The following is a 16,963-nucleotide window of genomic DNA, read 5'->3' as shown; positions in this document are numbered from 1 at the left end:
AAAAAACAAAATTGAAGCAATAAAAAGAAATTATGAAAGTTATAAATATACTTCAAAAATTAGTTTCAGACAAAATGTGTTTATAGGCAAATTCTTTAGAATTCTTGAGGAACAGAGAATTTATGTATTATGCACTAACCTGGAATACTTAAAAAGATGAAAACGTATTAAATTCCATTTTATAAGCACCTGATAGCCTAGGAACAAAACAGTAAAAACAAACAGCAATAAAACAACACGTTCTGAAGTAGAGGTTGCCAAGTAGCAACTTGCAAATTCTATCAGGCAAGCTATATTTTCTCTCTTCACATAGTGTTTTCAAAGGTTCTGCATTAGCTACTAACATTGAAACATTAAAAAGTCTGATGGTAAGCCCTAGTTTTGAGAGTCTGTTAAAACGTCCCAGGCTTCAACAGCACTGGCCTGCATCGCTGGATGGCAGTGACTGGTGGGGAGCAGCAGCTGCCCCTTCGGGGCTAGAACAGCTCCTGGTGTGTGTGGCCAGCCCACCACTACCGCCCGTGGCCCTCCCACCAGCTACTGGTCCTTGCCAATTACAATCCTATTTGTGCTCTTACTTTTCTTACAGCAAAGAGTTCGACGTGAAACTCTTTACTCTCTAAACCCAGTTCTCAAACTAGTAGGAGAATGAAAGGAAGATCGCCAGACTGTGTGTCTCAGGAACAATGGTTGGGGGACATACTTCTCTTTGGAAGAATGGTATGGTACAGTGAGTCTACCGTACTACATGGCATCTGGGCAGCTTAACTGTGGTGTAGGGCCTAAGATACACATACTGTATTCTTATGTGCGGAAAGAAACTGACCTTCTTTCATATCATCTTTGGGAAAAATCCCGGCATCAGTGCGCTGGATAAGATTGGGGCCAACGATGTGCTTATGACTGACACTGAATTCCATATAAACACTACCGATACTTTGGTATCGGGTTTGATTTGCTTATTCCTAGAGAAATGAGTATTTTGGAAAACTCACGAGGCAAGGAATTTGGCACACTTTCTTATGTTGAACTTAAATTACAGCTATGAAAGTGATAACTTAAAATCATATTCCCACATTGTGGAACTGAAGGCTGACTTGAGAATTGTACATCTATCTTTGGAGTAGTCATGCGGACCTATTTTGTGAGGTGATATTTTTCATGACGAAATGAAATGAGCTTGGACCCTCTCTCACACCCTGCCTTGGGTTATGAAGAAAAGGAAGGTACTATCAGCCTACTTCCTGAAGAACATCGTGCATGATTATGTTACCTTGGAATAAAGGGCAATTAAAGCACCGGATGTCTTGGTTTAGAAGGTACTGTTCTGAGTAAACGAATTAGATATATTGTGATATTTTGTCATTCTAGGTAAGTTCAAGCACTTTAAAATCCCCTATTTCTTGAGTATGTCTCGGGAGCTTTTAAAAGAGAAAAGCAGTCTCTGCTTACAAAGTTATACAACCTTAAAGAGCAGGTCATGCTGTGTGGATAGAAAAAAAAAAGGGAGGTGGGGAGAGGAAGGGTTAGCAAAGGTCTGAGCATTGGCTCCAGCTTCTCACTTGCTCATTGCTTGAGACTCAACCATGTGCCTCTGACTCTCCCTAAACGGGAGCCTTGGGGACATACCGATAAGCCATGGTCCATCTCATCATCCAGGAAGAAGAGAATGAGCTGGAGGCAAGAAGCTAAGGCACTTCTTTAGACCAATGCAACCCAAAGCACAGGACCATTCCCCTTTTCAGTGTCTGATGTTAAAAGGGGTTACGTTATTCAGACAATATGCATAAGGCAGGAAAGTTCGAAATAGCCCATCTCATTTCTGCTAACTTAGCATGAAGAGCATGAAAATGATACATGAATTATCACAGAAAATTAAGTAATATATCAAAAGAATATTCCTCATAACCAAATAAGATCTATCCCAGGAATACAATGATAGTTCCATATTAGGAGATTATCAATAATTCATCAAATAATTTGAAGACAAATATAAAGAAAACCATAAGGCTGTCTTGCAGGTGTCCGAAAGCAACTGTAATGACTCAACACCTATTTCATATTAAAACACCTTTAAAAAGAAAAAAAGAGAAATGCTCAATATTATAAACAGTATCTATTTCAAACCAGTTACCAGTAATTAAATCTGTTGGTAAACAACTAACACTATTCCCCTAATAAAGAGAACAAAAGAAAGAGGTCCAGTGTCAACTAAAATATTCAAGGCCTGACCAAGGCAATCAAATATAAACAAGAAGCGAGAACAGGGAACTCTACTCAATACTCTGTAATGGCCTGTGTGGGAAAAGAATCTAAAGAAGAGTGGATATATGTATATGTATAGCTGAGTCACTTTGCTGTATACCGGAAACTAACACAACATTGTATATCAACTAAACCCCAATAAAAATTAAAAAAAGGGCTTCCCTGGTGGCGCAGTGGTTGAGAGTCCGCCTGCCGATGCAGGGGACACGGGTTCATGCCCCTGTCCGGGAAGATCCCACATGCCGCAGAGCGGCTGGGCCTGTGAGCCATGGCCGCTGAGCCTGCGCGTCCGGAGCCTGTGCTCCGCAACGGGAGAGGCCACAACAGTGAGAGGCTCGCGTAGCGCAAAAAAAAAAAAAAAGCAGCAGCGAGGGGTACAGAGATGCAAGATAAAAGTATCACCAAACACGGATAAAACCCTTTCCCAACGCCCACAGCCCACTCCAGCTACCACCCCATTTCCCTTCTGCCCTTTTAGCAGAACTTCTCAAGAGTTATTTATATTTATCATGTCCATGGACTCACCTTCTTTTCTATTTAAACTCACTCCAGTAAGGTGTCTCCCTCCGTAACTCCACTGCAACTGCTTTTCCCAGTGATCTGGTCCCTTGCTCCCTCCTCCCACCCCCTCTGGCTCACTCAGTCCCATCCCCACTGCTGCCCCTTAAACATACCAAGCTTGCTCCCCTCTGGCTGTTCCCTCTGCCTGGAAAAGCGGCAGAAATTCACCCAGTCTGTTCCTTCATTTCAGTCCCTGCAGGGCTCTGATCAAAAGCCATCTCCTTAGATGGGATTCTTATCTGCAAAATCACCCTCTGTCACTAGCTATGCCCTTATCCTGCTTTATTTTTCTTCATAAGAGTTATCACAACTGGGCATTATTTTAACTGTTTCTTGACGGCAAAGACTTTATGTTTACTGCTGTGTCCCAAGTGCCTAGAACCTGCTTGGAACGGAGCAGGTGTGCTCAATAATTAGTTGTGTGTTAACTAGTAAATGGATTTGAATGCATGCCTAGGAAATTCAGAAGACTCCTTGAAAAATTATTAATACCAAGAATTCGTAAAGTGGCAGAGTATCAGATAAAGAGGCAAAACCAGTAAGTATTCTATCAGCAAAACCAAATTAGTATTGATAAATAGAAGCATAAAAATATCTCATTCACAACAGCCAGAGATCCCACAATTAAGAAAACACATAACTCAATAAAGTATTAAAGAAGATTTGAACACAGAGAGATACCAACTTTGTGGTTAGGAAAACTAAATACTGTATAGATAATATATCACTCCCCCAAATTTTATTGGCTTAATACAACTGCATCAAAATCACAATGGGATTTTTATCTAAGAAGTTGAAAAAATAATTCTAAAGTGCCCTGAAAAAAACCAATATGAATAAAAAGAATTTTTAAAAATTGCAACGTTAATAATGAGGGTTTACACCTACTCAGAAAGTAAATTGCTTTTGGTGAGCAATCTGATAAATACTAAAAGTCTTAAAATTTGGGATTCTACTCACAAATCTTATTCCAAGGAAATTAAGGATATTAACAAAGCCACAAAGACTGCTATTTATAAAACCAAAATAACGTACACACTCAACACAAATAATTGGCTGTGTAAATTATGATACATCAGTGCAACAAAATGCTATGCAGGTATTAAAATTGCAGCTGAAGAGTCTGGATGCTTGGTAAAAACGGCGAGAATTAACTGCATCGGTATATCTACGTACCCTTCTACAAGCCCACTTGTAGACAATAAGGGAATTTAAGAAGATATAAATGGCAGAATAAATGCAGGAGAGAACTTGAGCTTGAGATTTCAGCAAATTTTGGAAGCTGAAAGGGAGAGAAGTAGCTGTCTTAAAGCTGACGTGGCCTGAGATAACCAAAGGGGAAGCGAGATGGTTTGCATCACAGAACCCAGAGCGGCTTGGGACTGCGAAGCACCAAAGGCCACATGAAGCGAGGGCCAAGCCGAGGGGTGAAAGCGGGACACCGGGTGGAGAGCAGCCCCGCCAGCACGCGCACGGGGCCAGCAGACCCCCAGACCTTGGCCCTGACCCATCAGCGCCTCCTGCCCCCTCAGACACGGGGCTTCGGCCCAGCTTGGGGACAGCAGGGGAGAGAGGGGAGCACGGCGCTGAGCACACGGAGATAAAGGAAGTCTACCGTAATGAAGAGTAGGAGCCCTGACGCTCCCTGTCCTCAGAGATCAGCCGTGTCCTTCTCAAGCACTCGATGAGAGGATTCCTTCGGGAAAAACCAAATACTCCTAAGACTAGACTGCCCGATACTAGAGTGGGAAAGGCGATGGGCGTAAGAGTAAAGAGCGAGCACGAACTGCGGGGGCAGACTGTGAGCTCCAATCCCAGCGCCGGCAAGCGCGTGCCAGCGTTACTTTAAGCAAAGCACTTAACCTCTTTGGAACCTTTTTAGTTTCCTCCTCTGGCAATGGAGATAGCGGTGCGTATCTCCTGATGCCTTTGTGAGGATTAAATGTGTGAATGACTGTAAAGCCCTCCCTCCGTCCCCATAAGAGGATTATACTTACCCGCCCATTGCCACTGCCCGGAATTGGCAACCCCTCCGTGCAGGTGGAGATTTCCCTGCCCACACTCAGGCCTGGCCATGTCTAGCTTTGGCCAAATGAATGTGACTACACTGAAGTACAGCGTATCTAAGCAGAAGCTTTAAAAGCCCTGCATGTTCCGCCAGCTCTCTTCCTCTTTCCCCTCCACAGTGAGAACCGCACGTCCCAGAGAGCTGCTCCTTTAGCCTGGGTCGTAGAAGGAGAAGCACGGAAAAGAGCCATAGCAGTAGACCTACGGCCACCTTCAGCTGCCCACGTGAAACACTAGCAAGAAAAAATTGTCTACAGTAGAAAACCAGTGAGACTTGGGGGTTGTTTGTTACCGCTGCAAGGTCAACAAACTACAGAGTCAACTCTATATTTTTAAGTTCTCAAAAGCTTGTATTTTAGAAGTATCTGGAGAGTGAATCTTTAACAATATTCTTAATCCTAAGGATGTACTTGACCTCTAGTCAAGCAATTGAGGATCGTACCATTTGTGGTATCTAATGTGAGGGCTGTATGACCAGTTAACGAAGGAAGAGAACTCACATTAACTGATCATCTACAATACACCACACCCTGTGCCATACATGATATTTCATTTAATCCTCATAACAACCTTATAGAGTAAGTTATACTTATATACTGATAAGTTAAGTATTATCACCCTCCTTAATAAGAAGAGACAAGTAAGGCTCAGGAAATTAAGTGATTTGTCTGTTCTGGAACAATCAGCAGTGTGAGCCTTCCAGTTCAGGTGGGTCTGTCTCCAAGCTCATTCCCTTCCACCCCTGCCTTGTACCACTCTTCCATGTGCCTTAATCTTTGTAAGCCACCTTCACCCCCCTGCACACACACCCCCAATCACCTAGCACAACGCATGGCATGTTATAAGTGTTCAAAAAAAATACTTACTGAACTAGACTGAAGGGAAAACCTCCACCAAAAGACAAAAAAATGCAATTTCCATCTTACAGCATACAGCAAAATAGTGAAAATATAAAAACTTTCAAACTATAGCAAAAAGAAAATAGTATTAAATACACCTGAACGAAGATGGAATTTATAAACTTAGAAGCAGCTGAAGAAATCAGAGTAACAGACCAACAGATTTAAATAGATAAATAAGTGAAACCTCAGTGTATCAAATACCCTCCTCCATAACAGGACCAAAGTTAAACAGTAAACTGCATGCCTCAAAAGAAGACTACAGTAAACAGCAGTTAATCTTCTGATTATATAAAGCATTTACACAAATACATTTTAAAAAATACTAAGATTTAATTGATCAAACAGGCAAAGAATATGAAATATTTACACATAAGGAAACACAAGATTAAACATTATTTAATAATATTAATAATAAATATTTTTAAAGAATCCTATAGTACCCAATAAAATATAAAGTAAAAAATATCTTTTTCTCAACTACCTAATGGAAAATTTATCTTTAAATGATAAAACTCAGTGTCAGCAAGGTTACAGTAAAATGTCTGTTCTCATATATTGCTGATGAAAGTATAAGTTAATTCAACTCTCTTGGAAGGTAACTGAAGGTAAAAATAGGTTTAATCTATTTAGACTCTTTGACCCAATGATTTTACTATGGGAATCTATCCCAAGGAGTAACCTTAAATATGGGAAAAGATGGGTATCACTGTTCTGGGGAGGGGAAGACCCGATCTAGGAGTCCAAACAGAACAATGAAGTAATCTATGGTGCTCTTCCTTTTCTAGGATATTGAGCCTATTTAAAATTGTGTTGATGAAGACTACACAGTAATATGGGCAAAGAAATTGATTATATTATTATTTAAGGAACATAGAATTCAAAATTGTGCATACAAATTAGACTAGTTTATTATAAAATAAAACACTACCTATTTTCTGAGTTTTCTTATATGAAAATTCCTTTATTAACAAAAATGAAAAAAATGTATATGTATTTTAAATGAGTAGAAATAATCTTGGGAGAAAAGAGAACAGTAAACAGCTGGAATATTTTTGAAAGTCTCAAAATCTTTTCTTATGCAAGCAAATATGCAATATTTCTCAGCAAGCAGAGAGAAGCAGTTTGGTGTACTGATTAAGAGCAGACTTGGGAACCACACTGAGTTAAATCCTAGCTCTACCACTAAACACACAATTACCATGAAGTTACTTATACCTTTGAACCTCTGTGCCTCCAATTCTAAAATGGGGATAAATAATAACACCTACTTCATGGAGCTGTTGGTGAGCAATCAGCAAGTTAATACATGTAAAACGCTTAGAAACAGTGCTTGACACATGGCAAATGTTCTAATATCTGTCAGTTTTTGCTTACATATAAAAAAATATACTGAAAAGGAATTAGTCTTTTTTGCTAAGAAAATGAACATACAGAACTATGAGTTCATTAGAGCCATTAATCAAAATTTAATCAATGTCCTTCCTAATATAAGCTAAGACGATATTTAAATGTATAAAAATATTCTTTCAGTACCAAGGGGCTGCTTCCTAAATTCCAAATTGAAAATTACTCCCAACATAAATAAGAAAATACAAAAGTATTACCTTGTTGATATCATCTGCTGTAAATCCACTTTGTTCTAAGAGTTCTCTGATTGCTTCTATACATTTATTAAAAAGTGGAGAACAGAGAAGTTCAAATCTTGCTCTGTACACACACACATACACAAATACACATACACACAGAGAAGACACAGAAAAAAGTCAAACAAGACATCTTTTTCTTGTGAAGGTTAATGACAAAACCTACTGTGATGAATCTCTTTAGAATAGGTTTATGATCAGAACAGGATGTTAAACACCCAGCAGTGCAGTATCATGGGGTGAACAGGTCTAGGTTATCCATCTGCAAATGTATGAAGATGTTTAGTATTAAATTCAGATGGAAGATTATCTTACCCATAGCCTGCTTGTAAGCTTTCAAAACACCTAAAAATAAATACTCAGTGTGTGGCATTTCTGACAATAAATCTATTGATCCAAATCAAACCATCATTTGGAAATTTTTGCTATTTTTATGTGTTAAAATTTTAAAAATTGTTTCTCACTACTTTTCTTTATAGTCTGAGCCTATGTTGCACATAGGTTTAGTTCTTTTGCACCAACTGAGAAGCTTACACGCTAGCAAATAAAATTACGAATTCTATTTCCTTCTTAATAAATTCTATTTCCTTCTATCTCCTTATTAAGGAGAAAACATATACTGAGTACTTGGACAAACTTAGTACTAAGTTAATATAAAGACTCTGTTGCCACAAAAGAGATTTAAATTCAATTTAACAACTTTCTTTTAGATGGTAGCTTGAAATCTCTCTTAAAAGATCTAGAGAACTTTCTGGAGCCACTGGCTACATGAGACTACTGAGCACTTGAACTGTGGCTAATGCTACTGAGGAACCGAATTTTTAATGTTATTTACCTGTAATTAATTAAAAAGTTTAAACAGCCACAGGTGGCAGTGCTGACCTGGAGTCTTCGAGAAAGCCCAGGGAGATGAGGAAGCTAAACTACAAGGGCCAGATGAAGAGAGAATTTAACCACACAGACTCAGTAAAAGCCTAAAAATAATATAATACTGTAATTCTGGACAACTTTACTATGCTTCCAAGTCATCCATTATCTTGTTGGGAGGTTTAAATTGTGCTAACGGTAGCTATTATTATTGTGAGTAATATGGAATGCAAAATGATAGGATGATAGGACAACGGCCTCCCTTGGACTTCCTGGGTGAAGGTGCAATCATATGTAAGCAATGTTTTGGATTATGTAAAAGATATGAGCATTAAAAACAATTTTATGCACATTAAACCTGTGTTTACTAAATGTCATAAAAGCTATTAAAATTTACAATGCTGCCAATGGATGACAGATCAAATAAAACCAAGAAAGGGATCAATCCTCAAAGTACTGTGATAGGTAACGGAACTCTGGAGTCAAAACTAGCTGGGTTTGAGTCCAAGGTCTGTCACTTACTAGCTGGATAACCTCGGACAAGAAATGAAACCTGTGTTTCAGCTTCCTCCTGTGTAAAGTAAGGAAAATAACAGTACTTACCTCATTCGGTTGTTAGGAGAATTTGAGAGTTAATACATAGAAAGTACTTAGAATACAGCCTGCCACACAGGGGTAACGATCAAGTATAGTAACAACCACTGATACATGTGCAAGCCCCAGAGAGAACTAGGGACTATACAGGTGGGACTGCTATTCAGTAAGAGAAGCTCGCAAATCTCAAACTTCAAGTCTTCTCTCATCTTTCTTTCAAAGATCTAGGAAGCCCTTTTCACACACTGCTCTTTGTAGCTGTAAAATAACAGGGCAATCACAGCTGACAAGATTACTCTGAGAACAGTTATTTAGTCTGACAAGAGTTGGACCCCAGAAGTAAAGACAGGAAAACTCCCCTTTTATGGAGGGCTAATAAACCTCAAATGAGCAAACGAAAAACCCAAAGTGAGAAAATTACACCTAAATGTGAATACACTTGAAAGTCTTTTGTTTAAGTTTTTTGAACTGCAGTTTTACCTGGACACATTGCAGTCAAAATCTTGACCTTTATACAACGAGTCAAGGAAACAATTGGCACTTCCCAAGGTTGACAAAGAATGTTTTGCAGTGTCAGCACTGTTCATCAGTTTCACCATGGCACGGGCATTTCCTCTCACGTCGTGTTTGAAGGATCTAAATTAAAAATACAATCTTTGAAGTTTAAAAATTACTAGGTCATTTAGAATTTATTGTAACTAAAATCTGGATAATCCTTATTAGGATAACTATAAGCTCATAAATCAATATTAATACCAGATTTTAGTAGCTCCAAAATATCCGAAGAAAATTCTCTGCATTTAAAGAAGTGTCTCAAGAAAAATGAATAATCAATATACTTAACACTCTGAATTGCTGGTTTCTGTAATCACAATAATGGACTGTGCTTTGCAGAAGTACAGGAGCCATCATCTTTTTGCAGATGAGACAAAAGGAGGTTGAAGGACATTCATGCAACTGGGTCAAGTCTCACCCCTCACCCCCTACCACCACAGCATGATTACTGTTTGATGGCACAAAATTAGCTGTCCAGCAAAAAAAAAAAAAACTAAAAGTGCTTCTTCAAAGAAATTTGAAACATAACGAAATACATAAAATTTCAGTTCCTCTACCTCCAAGGGGAGTTAATTGTTAAAACTGCTTGCTAAGTGGTGATGTTGATGGCCCTGTTTTTCAACATGTTGAAAAACTGAAATCCATAGTAAAATTAACACAGCCCTTCCTTGAGTTGGAACTCCTTTACAACAAAAAGCAGTACAGGTCTTTATTAAAGAAATGAGAAATTATCACTTTTTCAAGACTTCTTTTTACCCAGTTTAGTCAAACTGATGAAAATGTTATCTCAGCTTCTTTTTACAGCAGGAACGTCCCAAATATAACCTCTATATATTTGACTCATGATGTGCCAAACAGGATTAGAATTTTGAATGGAATAATTATATCCAGCAACAAAACTAAAATATTCCTTGTGGTAGTAGATTAGTAATAAAATAAACACTCTGCAAGACATTCACTTACTGGAACGTAACTAAAACATAATCTTCTACACCTGTAAAAACTGTTCAGAAGGTAGTGAGGCCTCAGTGCTTTTACCCTCCTTCATCCAGACATAAAAGCAACCACTGAAGAACTGAGGGAAAAATCCAAGTACACTGCACTGGGCAGCTTGGCCTCTGCTTCCCCCGGTTTACCAGAACAGACCTTAGAACTTTAGACACAAAAATATCCGGCGCACTGGAAAAAACATGTCCTCCTTTGAAGGGCAATTTCAAATAAATTAGGAAAAAATTAAACCTGAAGTGAAACTTCAATCGAAATATATCATCAAGTCCCTTTATACTCACCTCTGAAACTCAGAAGCTAGGTACTGTGCTAAGGTTTCTGTGAAATGTGTACCTCCAATGTTATTATCAGTGTTTGTTGAAAGAACACGATATATTCCACTGTTAACTTCCATGACACTGATAGATAAGGATGTTCCTCCAAGTTTGAATACCAAAATGTTGCTTAAAAAAAAAAGATAACATGAGTAAGTTATGAGAGAATCACAGCATTGTGAAGCCAGGTTCGACTTCTTAAACTAACAAGTCACTATAAATCACATATGAGGAAACTGAAAATCTCACATGAGTAACTAAGTTGTCCATGGTCATCACTCAGTGATGACTTAAGCCTAGAAACCAGATCTTCTGATTTTAAGTCAAAGCTCTTTTTCATTTAGTTGTACTGGTAAAACTGTATTCTTCTGACTAACTGGAGTTCAAAACACTAACTTTTCAAAGTAAATAAAGAAGAGATTTGTAATTAAAGTGAATTTTAAGAGAATTAAACATAAAAATTTTATGTTAATATTGTGCTTGTTACTACTGTAATAACATGTTCTACAAAAGTAAAACATATGCAAAACTAGGAGCTAATTTCCTATGTATCAAAATCCAAAATTTCTGATATTGTAATTTATATTCTATATTTTAGTTTACCTAAAAAAAAATCTGCTAGTACTTTATACATATTAGTTTAATTGTGAGAGATGAATGAAATGACAGTTAGGGGAAATTAACACATCTGAATTGATTTCCCTAAAATTACACGATGTGTCAGATCTATTAAGACAAGTTTTATAATTAAATTAGGAGTATGTCTTACTATTTCACTATCAAATGAAGTCTTAAATCCCCATACTGGCTTTTCCCCCATCTCCTGCCAAGACAAATGTACATAAAAGACCTCACTGTTTCTAAGCATGTTTAATAATTAGAATTGGTAGTAAAATTAACGGTGCCCTAGAGCTTCAGTTGGAACTTGGCTGGGCTTATAAATTTCAAATCTTCCTCCACTAAGGGGACAAAGTGTAGGTGATAAGAGAAGGGTGGAAAAGCTCAACCTTCCCTCCTGCCTGTTATACCCTTTCACTGCTTTCCTAGGACATCTTTCTCATCTATTTGAAAAACTCTAGGTGAGAGTTTCGATGTCTTTCCATCCATAAAGGCTTGGAACCACTGTGCTATGTAACAATCTCTACTGAAATAATTGCTATAATCTAAAATGTTTTCTGTAGTGAAAAACTTAAAGCTGCAAATATGGTTTTTACCTTTTTCCAGTGGGGGAGTCTTGTCCAATTCCATAAGCCAAAAGAGCTGCAGAAGGTTCGTGGATTAACCGCAAAACATTGAACCCAGCAGCTCTGGCTGCTTCCCTGTGGGCAATTTACTTTTAACACATTTAGTATCACAACATGTTGAAGTCTACATTTTTAGAAATGCTCTGCTGAAGATTTTATGCAATAGCATATAAGACTTTGTAAGTAGAACATGAAGGGTAATGATCTTTAGAAGATAACAGAACATAAGAAACAGACCTAAGTCTTCAGGCGTAGATCACTTCCTGTTTAAAATAATAATGTTCAGAGTCTATTTCCCTGACAAAGAAAATAATGTGCTTATACTGAGTAAGGATGAGAAAGCTCTCCAAGTGCTCAAGCTTACAAACTTTAGAAAGAGATTAGGACATACTTATAATACATTTTAGCATTTTCCAACTTCTTTAATTTAGGGTCATTTAACACCCCACAAGTGCAAGTAAATAAAGCAATTCTCTGCCCCAGAAGCAACTCAGGTGTTCAGCCAAGCCCCATAGGGAACTCTATCCACAGAGCAAAAGACTGGGTGCTTGCCAATTACATTTGCATAACAACCTATAAAAACTAAATATAACTTTTTGTTTAGATGTTAACCTAAGGTGAAAAAATAATCACAAATATTTTCTAAAATTGCTTATTTTTATATAATTCCCATGTAAGCCTTAATTACATGACACTAAGGCAAAGTGATTCATAAACATCAACTTAACCTGGTAATCAAAAACATTTCCAATCAAAATAGCTAAGAAAGTACATTTAATTTTATGTTCTTTTGACATTTCATAAAATAAAGGAACTATTAATGATTACTACCATAACTTTTTACCACACGATTTACATATGTAAATATACATGTATTTACAAATACAACTTTATTGTGTAAATTATTTTCGAATGCAATTTTATCTTTCACTATATAGTGATACTGTGAAATCTGTTATTTCCTTTAACTAAGCAAGTAAAAGAAACCCCATATTATACTTACCCAAGAGCATTTTTTTGTTTTTCTCCAAAATCAAATGGAACAGTAATAACTACATCATTTGCATCTGAGCCCAAGACAGAATGTGCTGTTTCTGTACGTGAAAAAAATATTTTAAAAGTTCACGAAACGTACTGTGGTAATCATGTCATGATATACATAAGTCAACTCATTACGCCGTACACCTTATACAGTGCTGTATGTCAATGATATCTCAATAAAATGGGAAGAAAAAATATATATAAAAATAAATTCTGATGATACACAAAAATGTCAAGCGATACTCTGAGGTTTGTTAATTTGAGCCAAAGACATTCTCACTATAAGGATTTGCCAGTTCACTTGACTGCTCCACCCCAGTGATCTTCTCTTGCTCTCTTAAATTGTGCACTACTTTTTTGTGGTTTTGGTATAGTTTGTGGACATGGAACTAAGTACTTTCCAAAGTGCCTTGCTCTTAGGCTTCCAAGTTTCAACCATCTCCCAAATTAGACGGGTTCTTAGACAATGAGCTTCCAATGCACTAATGTGCAGACCAACGACCATGGTGAAAGGCTGCCTTCCATCCCACAAATCCATTACACATTCCAGAGCTGAAGTAAGCCTTGCCAGTAATCTACTCCAGAACCCCTCAAGTTGCACCACAGATGGCTGCTCAGCTAGCTCCAAGTCTTCACCTGAAGTGGAGATAAAACCAGACCTACTTAATCCGCCTAAATTACCGTGGAGAGTGCACTGTCAATCTTGAAAGAGATACGACATTCACTATTCGCCAAGCTTATTAGCCACTTCATCTTTTTTTAAAAAAAAATTTATTTATTTGGCTGCACTGGGTCTTAGTTGCCGCATGTGGGATCTTTAGTTGCAGCATGCGAACTCTTAGTTGCAGCATGCGTGTGGGATCTAGTTCCCTGAGCAGGGATTGTACTCGGTCCCCTGCGTTGGGAGCGCAGAGTCTTAGCCACTGGACCACCTGGTCACTTCATCTTAAGAAGTTTTGAAAATGCTAATTTGGCCCCATCCATTTACATTACTTCTAGGGAAACCAAGGTCAGGGAAAATAAGTCATTTAACCACGGTCACATAGCCAGTTAGTGGCCCGGGCAGGTCTAGCATAATTTAGGTCTCCTCACTGCTCATTCACTCAATAATCTGCTTATTAGCCCCAGATCAAAAACCATCTCTAGATTTTTTTAAAGGTCAGTTTTTAAAAAGATCTTTTCTTTTGCTCAATACCTTTCATTTTACTAAATATCAGTCTGGCAACATCCTCTGGGCTGACAAATTTCTTTTCTTCTCCAGTATCTATTTCATAGCGTAATTTCCCATTTTTTTCAATGACCTATGAAGGAAATTATGAGTGTGTTAAATAAGGAATGATTTTAATAAAAATACAGTTTCAAATCAATATAATTGGCAATTACTTTGTGTAATAGGGAAATAATAATAGAAGCATACTCACTAAACATTTACTATCCCTGATGTATTTCTGAGCCTGTGGATCATCAGAGCTGTCCATAGAGATAAACATAGTTAAATATTTATATCACTATTGTTGACATATAAGTTTTAAAGAAGACTATATTCTTCAATACCACTTGACAAATATAAAAATATAAACAAAATTAAGTTGCTTAATATTAAAAGAAATCTTGCAATATTAGGGTAGGTTTAGACGGTAGGAATGAATGGCTGCAGAATTTACAAGGTTGAGTAATTCTATTAAAGTGCTAACTTCACATTTGAAAGTGAATAGCTCTTCCTTGTTCGGATCTTACTATCAACAGGTGTTAAACATTTGGGGATGATTTTCATAATATCAATGATTTTATGTCATATATACTCGTATCTTTGATCCTGAAGACCCAACCACTGAGATAAAAAGGACAAAAGGACCACAAACTAATGGCAAACCAGAATACCTAACACCATCTTTGCTGCTTGGTTTCTGAATATGAATCAATGCCTGAAACCTGAAAGGACTAAGCAAAAGTATGAATATTATATATGTAAAAGTGCAGACTACTGCAGGTAGATAGATATATAACATCCTATACAAAGTAGGCACTAAACAATTGTGTATGGCAATGGAAAAATTAAAACAATGGGTGTTATGTTGCTCAAAATAGTAATGCGAATTAATGCAGACTGCAAAATGTTTTCACATGTATTACCTTACCTGATCTTCCCAACACTATAAGGGGCAGAGTCAGTACTTGATCCCAGGCCTTCTCTACCAGGCTAGGGTTTAGACTGCCTCGCGGTGAGATGCTAAATGACTAAGGTACTTTTGCCGTGAGCAGGGACAGGAGTCTGATCTTTGGCTTAATTTCATCTAGAAACGAAGATGAGGTAGACCCTTTCCCTAAATCCTTCTTGCAAGGGGCAGTGGCTATTCTGTCCAGAGACCAGTCTTAACTGTTTAGTAAGAGCAGGTGAAAATTAACACTGGCTAATTGCTGAAGAGTAATTGAACATCTGAGGACCCTAATCTTGTAAAGGGGAAAATGCCCAAAGTCACATGACTAATTAATAGAACAACTGGCTGGATTCCAGATCTTTAACGCAAGGTTTAATATTCTTTCCACTAGCCTTCCCCCACCCCTGCCCCTTTTCTAAACCCAATATTTATACTAGCTCCTGGACAAATATTTTAAGGGTAAGAAAAAAAAGATTAAGTGTGCCCACAGTAATTTTTTTTTCCTACCAATACTGTAATTTTGGCATGACACTTAGTGGTTCTGTTTCCTTTAGGACAGAATTTAAGTCAACCAGGATAATTTCACCAAATAGCTATCTATCACTCAGACAAGATAACTTGCCAGAAAAGGGTATTTTAATGGAATTTATAGAACTCTGAGAAACAGAAAATTCTTTCTCAATTGCCATGCAGAGAGGGCCTCGCTCAGGTGAGGCCAGAAGCACACGTAGCTCTGAGGGCCACAGAGAGGCCAGACCCTGGAGGTTAGCCAGCGGAGGAGCAGAAAGCAGAGAATGGAGGTGACGACAAACGATCACGGTAGCGCCAGAAAGTAGTGGACTGACCACAGCCAGGTACAGATGACAACTTTATTTGTCCACACCAGGATTGAGTTACTGAACAGAGACAGAGGGTGGTGGCAGGCTGGCATACACAGCACCATTTACGTGGAGGGCTTCAGGAGGCAGGCAGAGCATCACTCCTAGCAGGGTACCAGGGCCTTCATCCTGCCCTTCCCCCTCCCTCCTGAAGGGCCCTGCCCTGCACTCACCAACGCTCACGTACTGCCGGGCTTCTTCCCCCCCCACTCTCCCAGTACAGAGCCCACCCGGTCTGGAAACGTCTGTCTTTACATTCATCTGCCCACTGGGCCCTCACACAGCTCCTGCGAGGTAGCAGAGATAGCCTCCCACTGGATAGGGGAGGGGCCTGAGGTACAGAATGGTCAAGTGACCTGCCTGCAGACTGACAAGGAGTCACGGCTGGGCCTACAGCTCAGACAGGATTTCTGGGCCTGTTTCTCTACAGCCTCTCCTTATTACGACTTCTCTCCTCTTCACAAGATTTGGCCTGTTTTTTCTGTCTTTAAAGATTTTTCCCTTGTTTTATTCCTAACCTTAAAGCTACTCTGCCCATTAGACCTGCACACTACTACCTCCCAAGTTCACCTTGACTTCTGCTCTTCAGCACTTCTCTCATCTCAAATAAATCCCTATGTACTTTGCTACCATTAATAGATTAATATAGTACAGGTCTAACTCTTTCAAGTACTTCCCTGTTTTTCCAGAAAGTCTACCTATCTACAGTAGTGTTATCCAGTTGTAACTGACATGGACCCCTCCACGTAAGGGCCTAAAACTGAGAAGAGAAATTATATATCTCCATTTCCGTGCCTTAAACATATGTTCTTTTAAAGCACGGAATCTGTGTCTGGGTGTGGTGCTTACAGAAGTTCACAAGTAC

The 16,963-nt window shown here is 38.4% G+C and overlaps 1 protein-coding gene across 1 annotated transcript in view; it reads right to left on the bottom strand.

The window, feature by feature from the left end:
* HSPA14 (heat shock protein family A (Hsp70) member 14) overlaps positions 1-16,963 on the bottom strand; it is a 34,282-nt gene that overhangs the window by 10,118 nt on the left and 7,201 nt on the right. The window contains exons 4-10 of the mRNA XM_065871148.1: positions 14,483-14,531; positions 14,257-14,362; positions 13,024-13,114; positions 11,991-12,095; positions 10,744-10,905; positions 9,380-9,535; positions 7,400-7,502 (exon numbers count right to left, since the gene is read on the bottom strand). Coding sequence (XP_065727220.1) covers positions 7,400-7,502; positions 9,380-9,535; positions 10,744-10,905; positions 11,991-12,095; positions 13,024-13,114; positions 14,257-14,362; positions 14,483-14,531 — 772 coding nt within the window. The remainder of the gene's footprint in view (positions 1-7,399; positions 7,503-9,379; positions 9,536-10,743; positions 10,906-11,990; positions 12,096-13,023; positions 13,115-14,256; positions 14,363-14,482; positions 14,532-16,963) is intronic.

Source organism: Phocoena phocoena, chromosome 2, assembly GCF_963924675.1.
Source record: "Phocoena phocoena chromosome 2, mPhoPho1.1, whole genome shotgun sequence".
NCBI classification, from domain to species: domain Eukaryota; kingdom Metazoa; phylum Chordata; class Mammalia; order Artiodactyla; family Phocoenidae; genus Phocoena; species Phocoena phocoena.
Note: the sequence above shows the minus strand (reverse complement) of the source record. Positions and strands in the feature narration are given on the sequence as shown.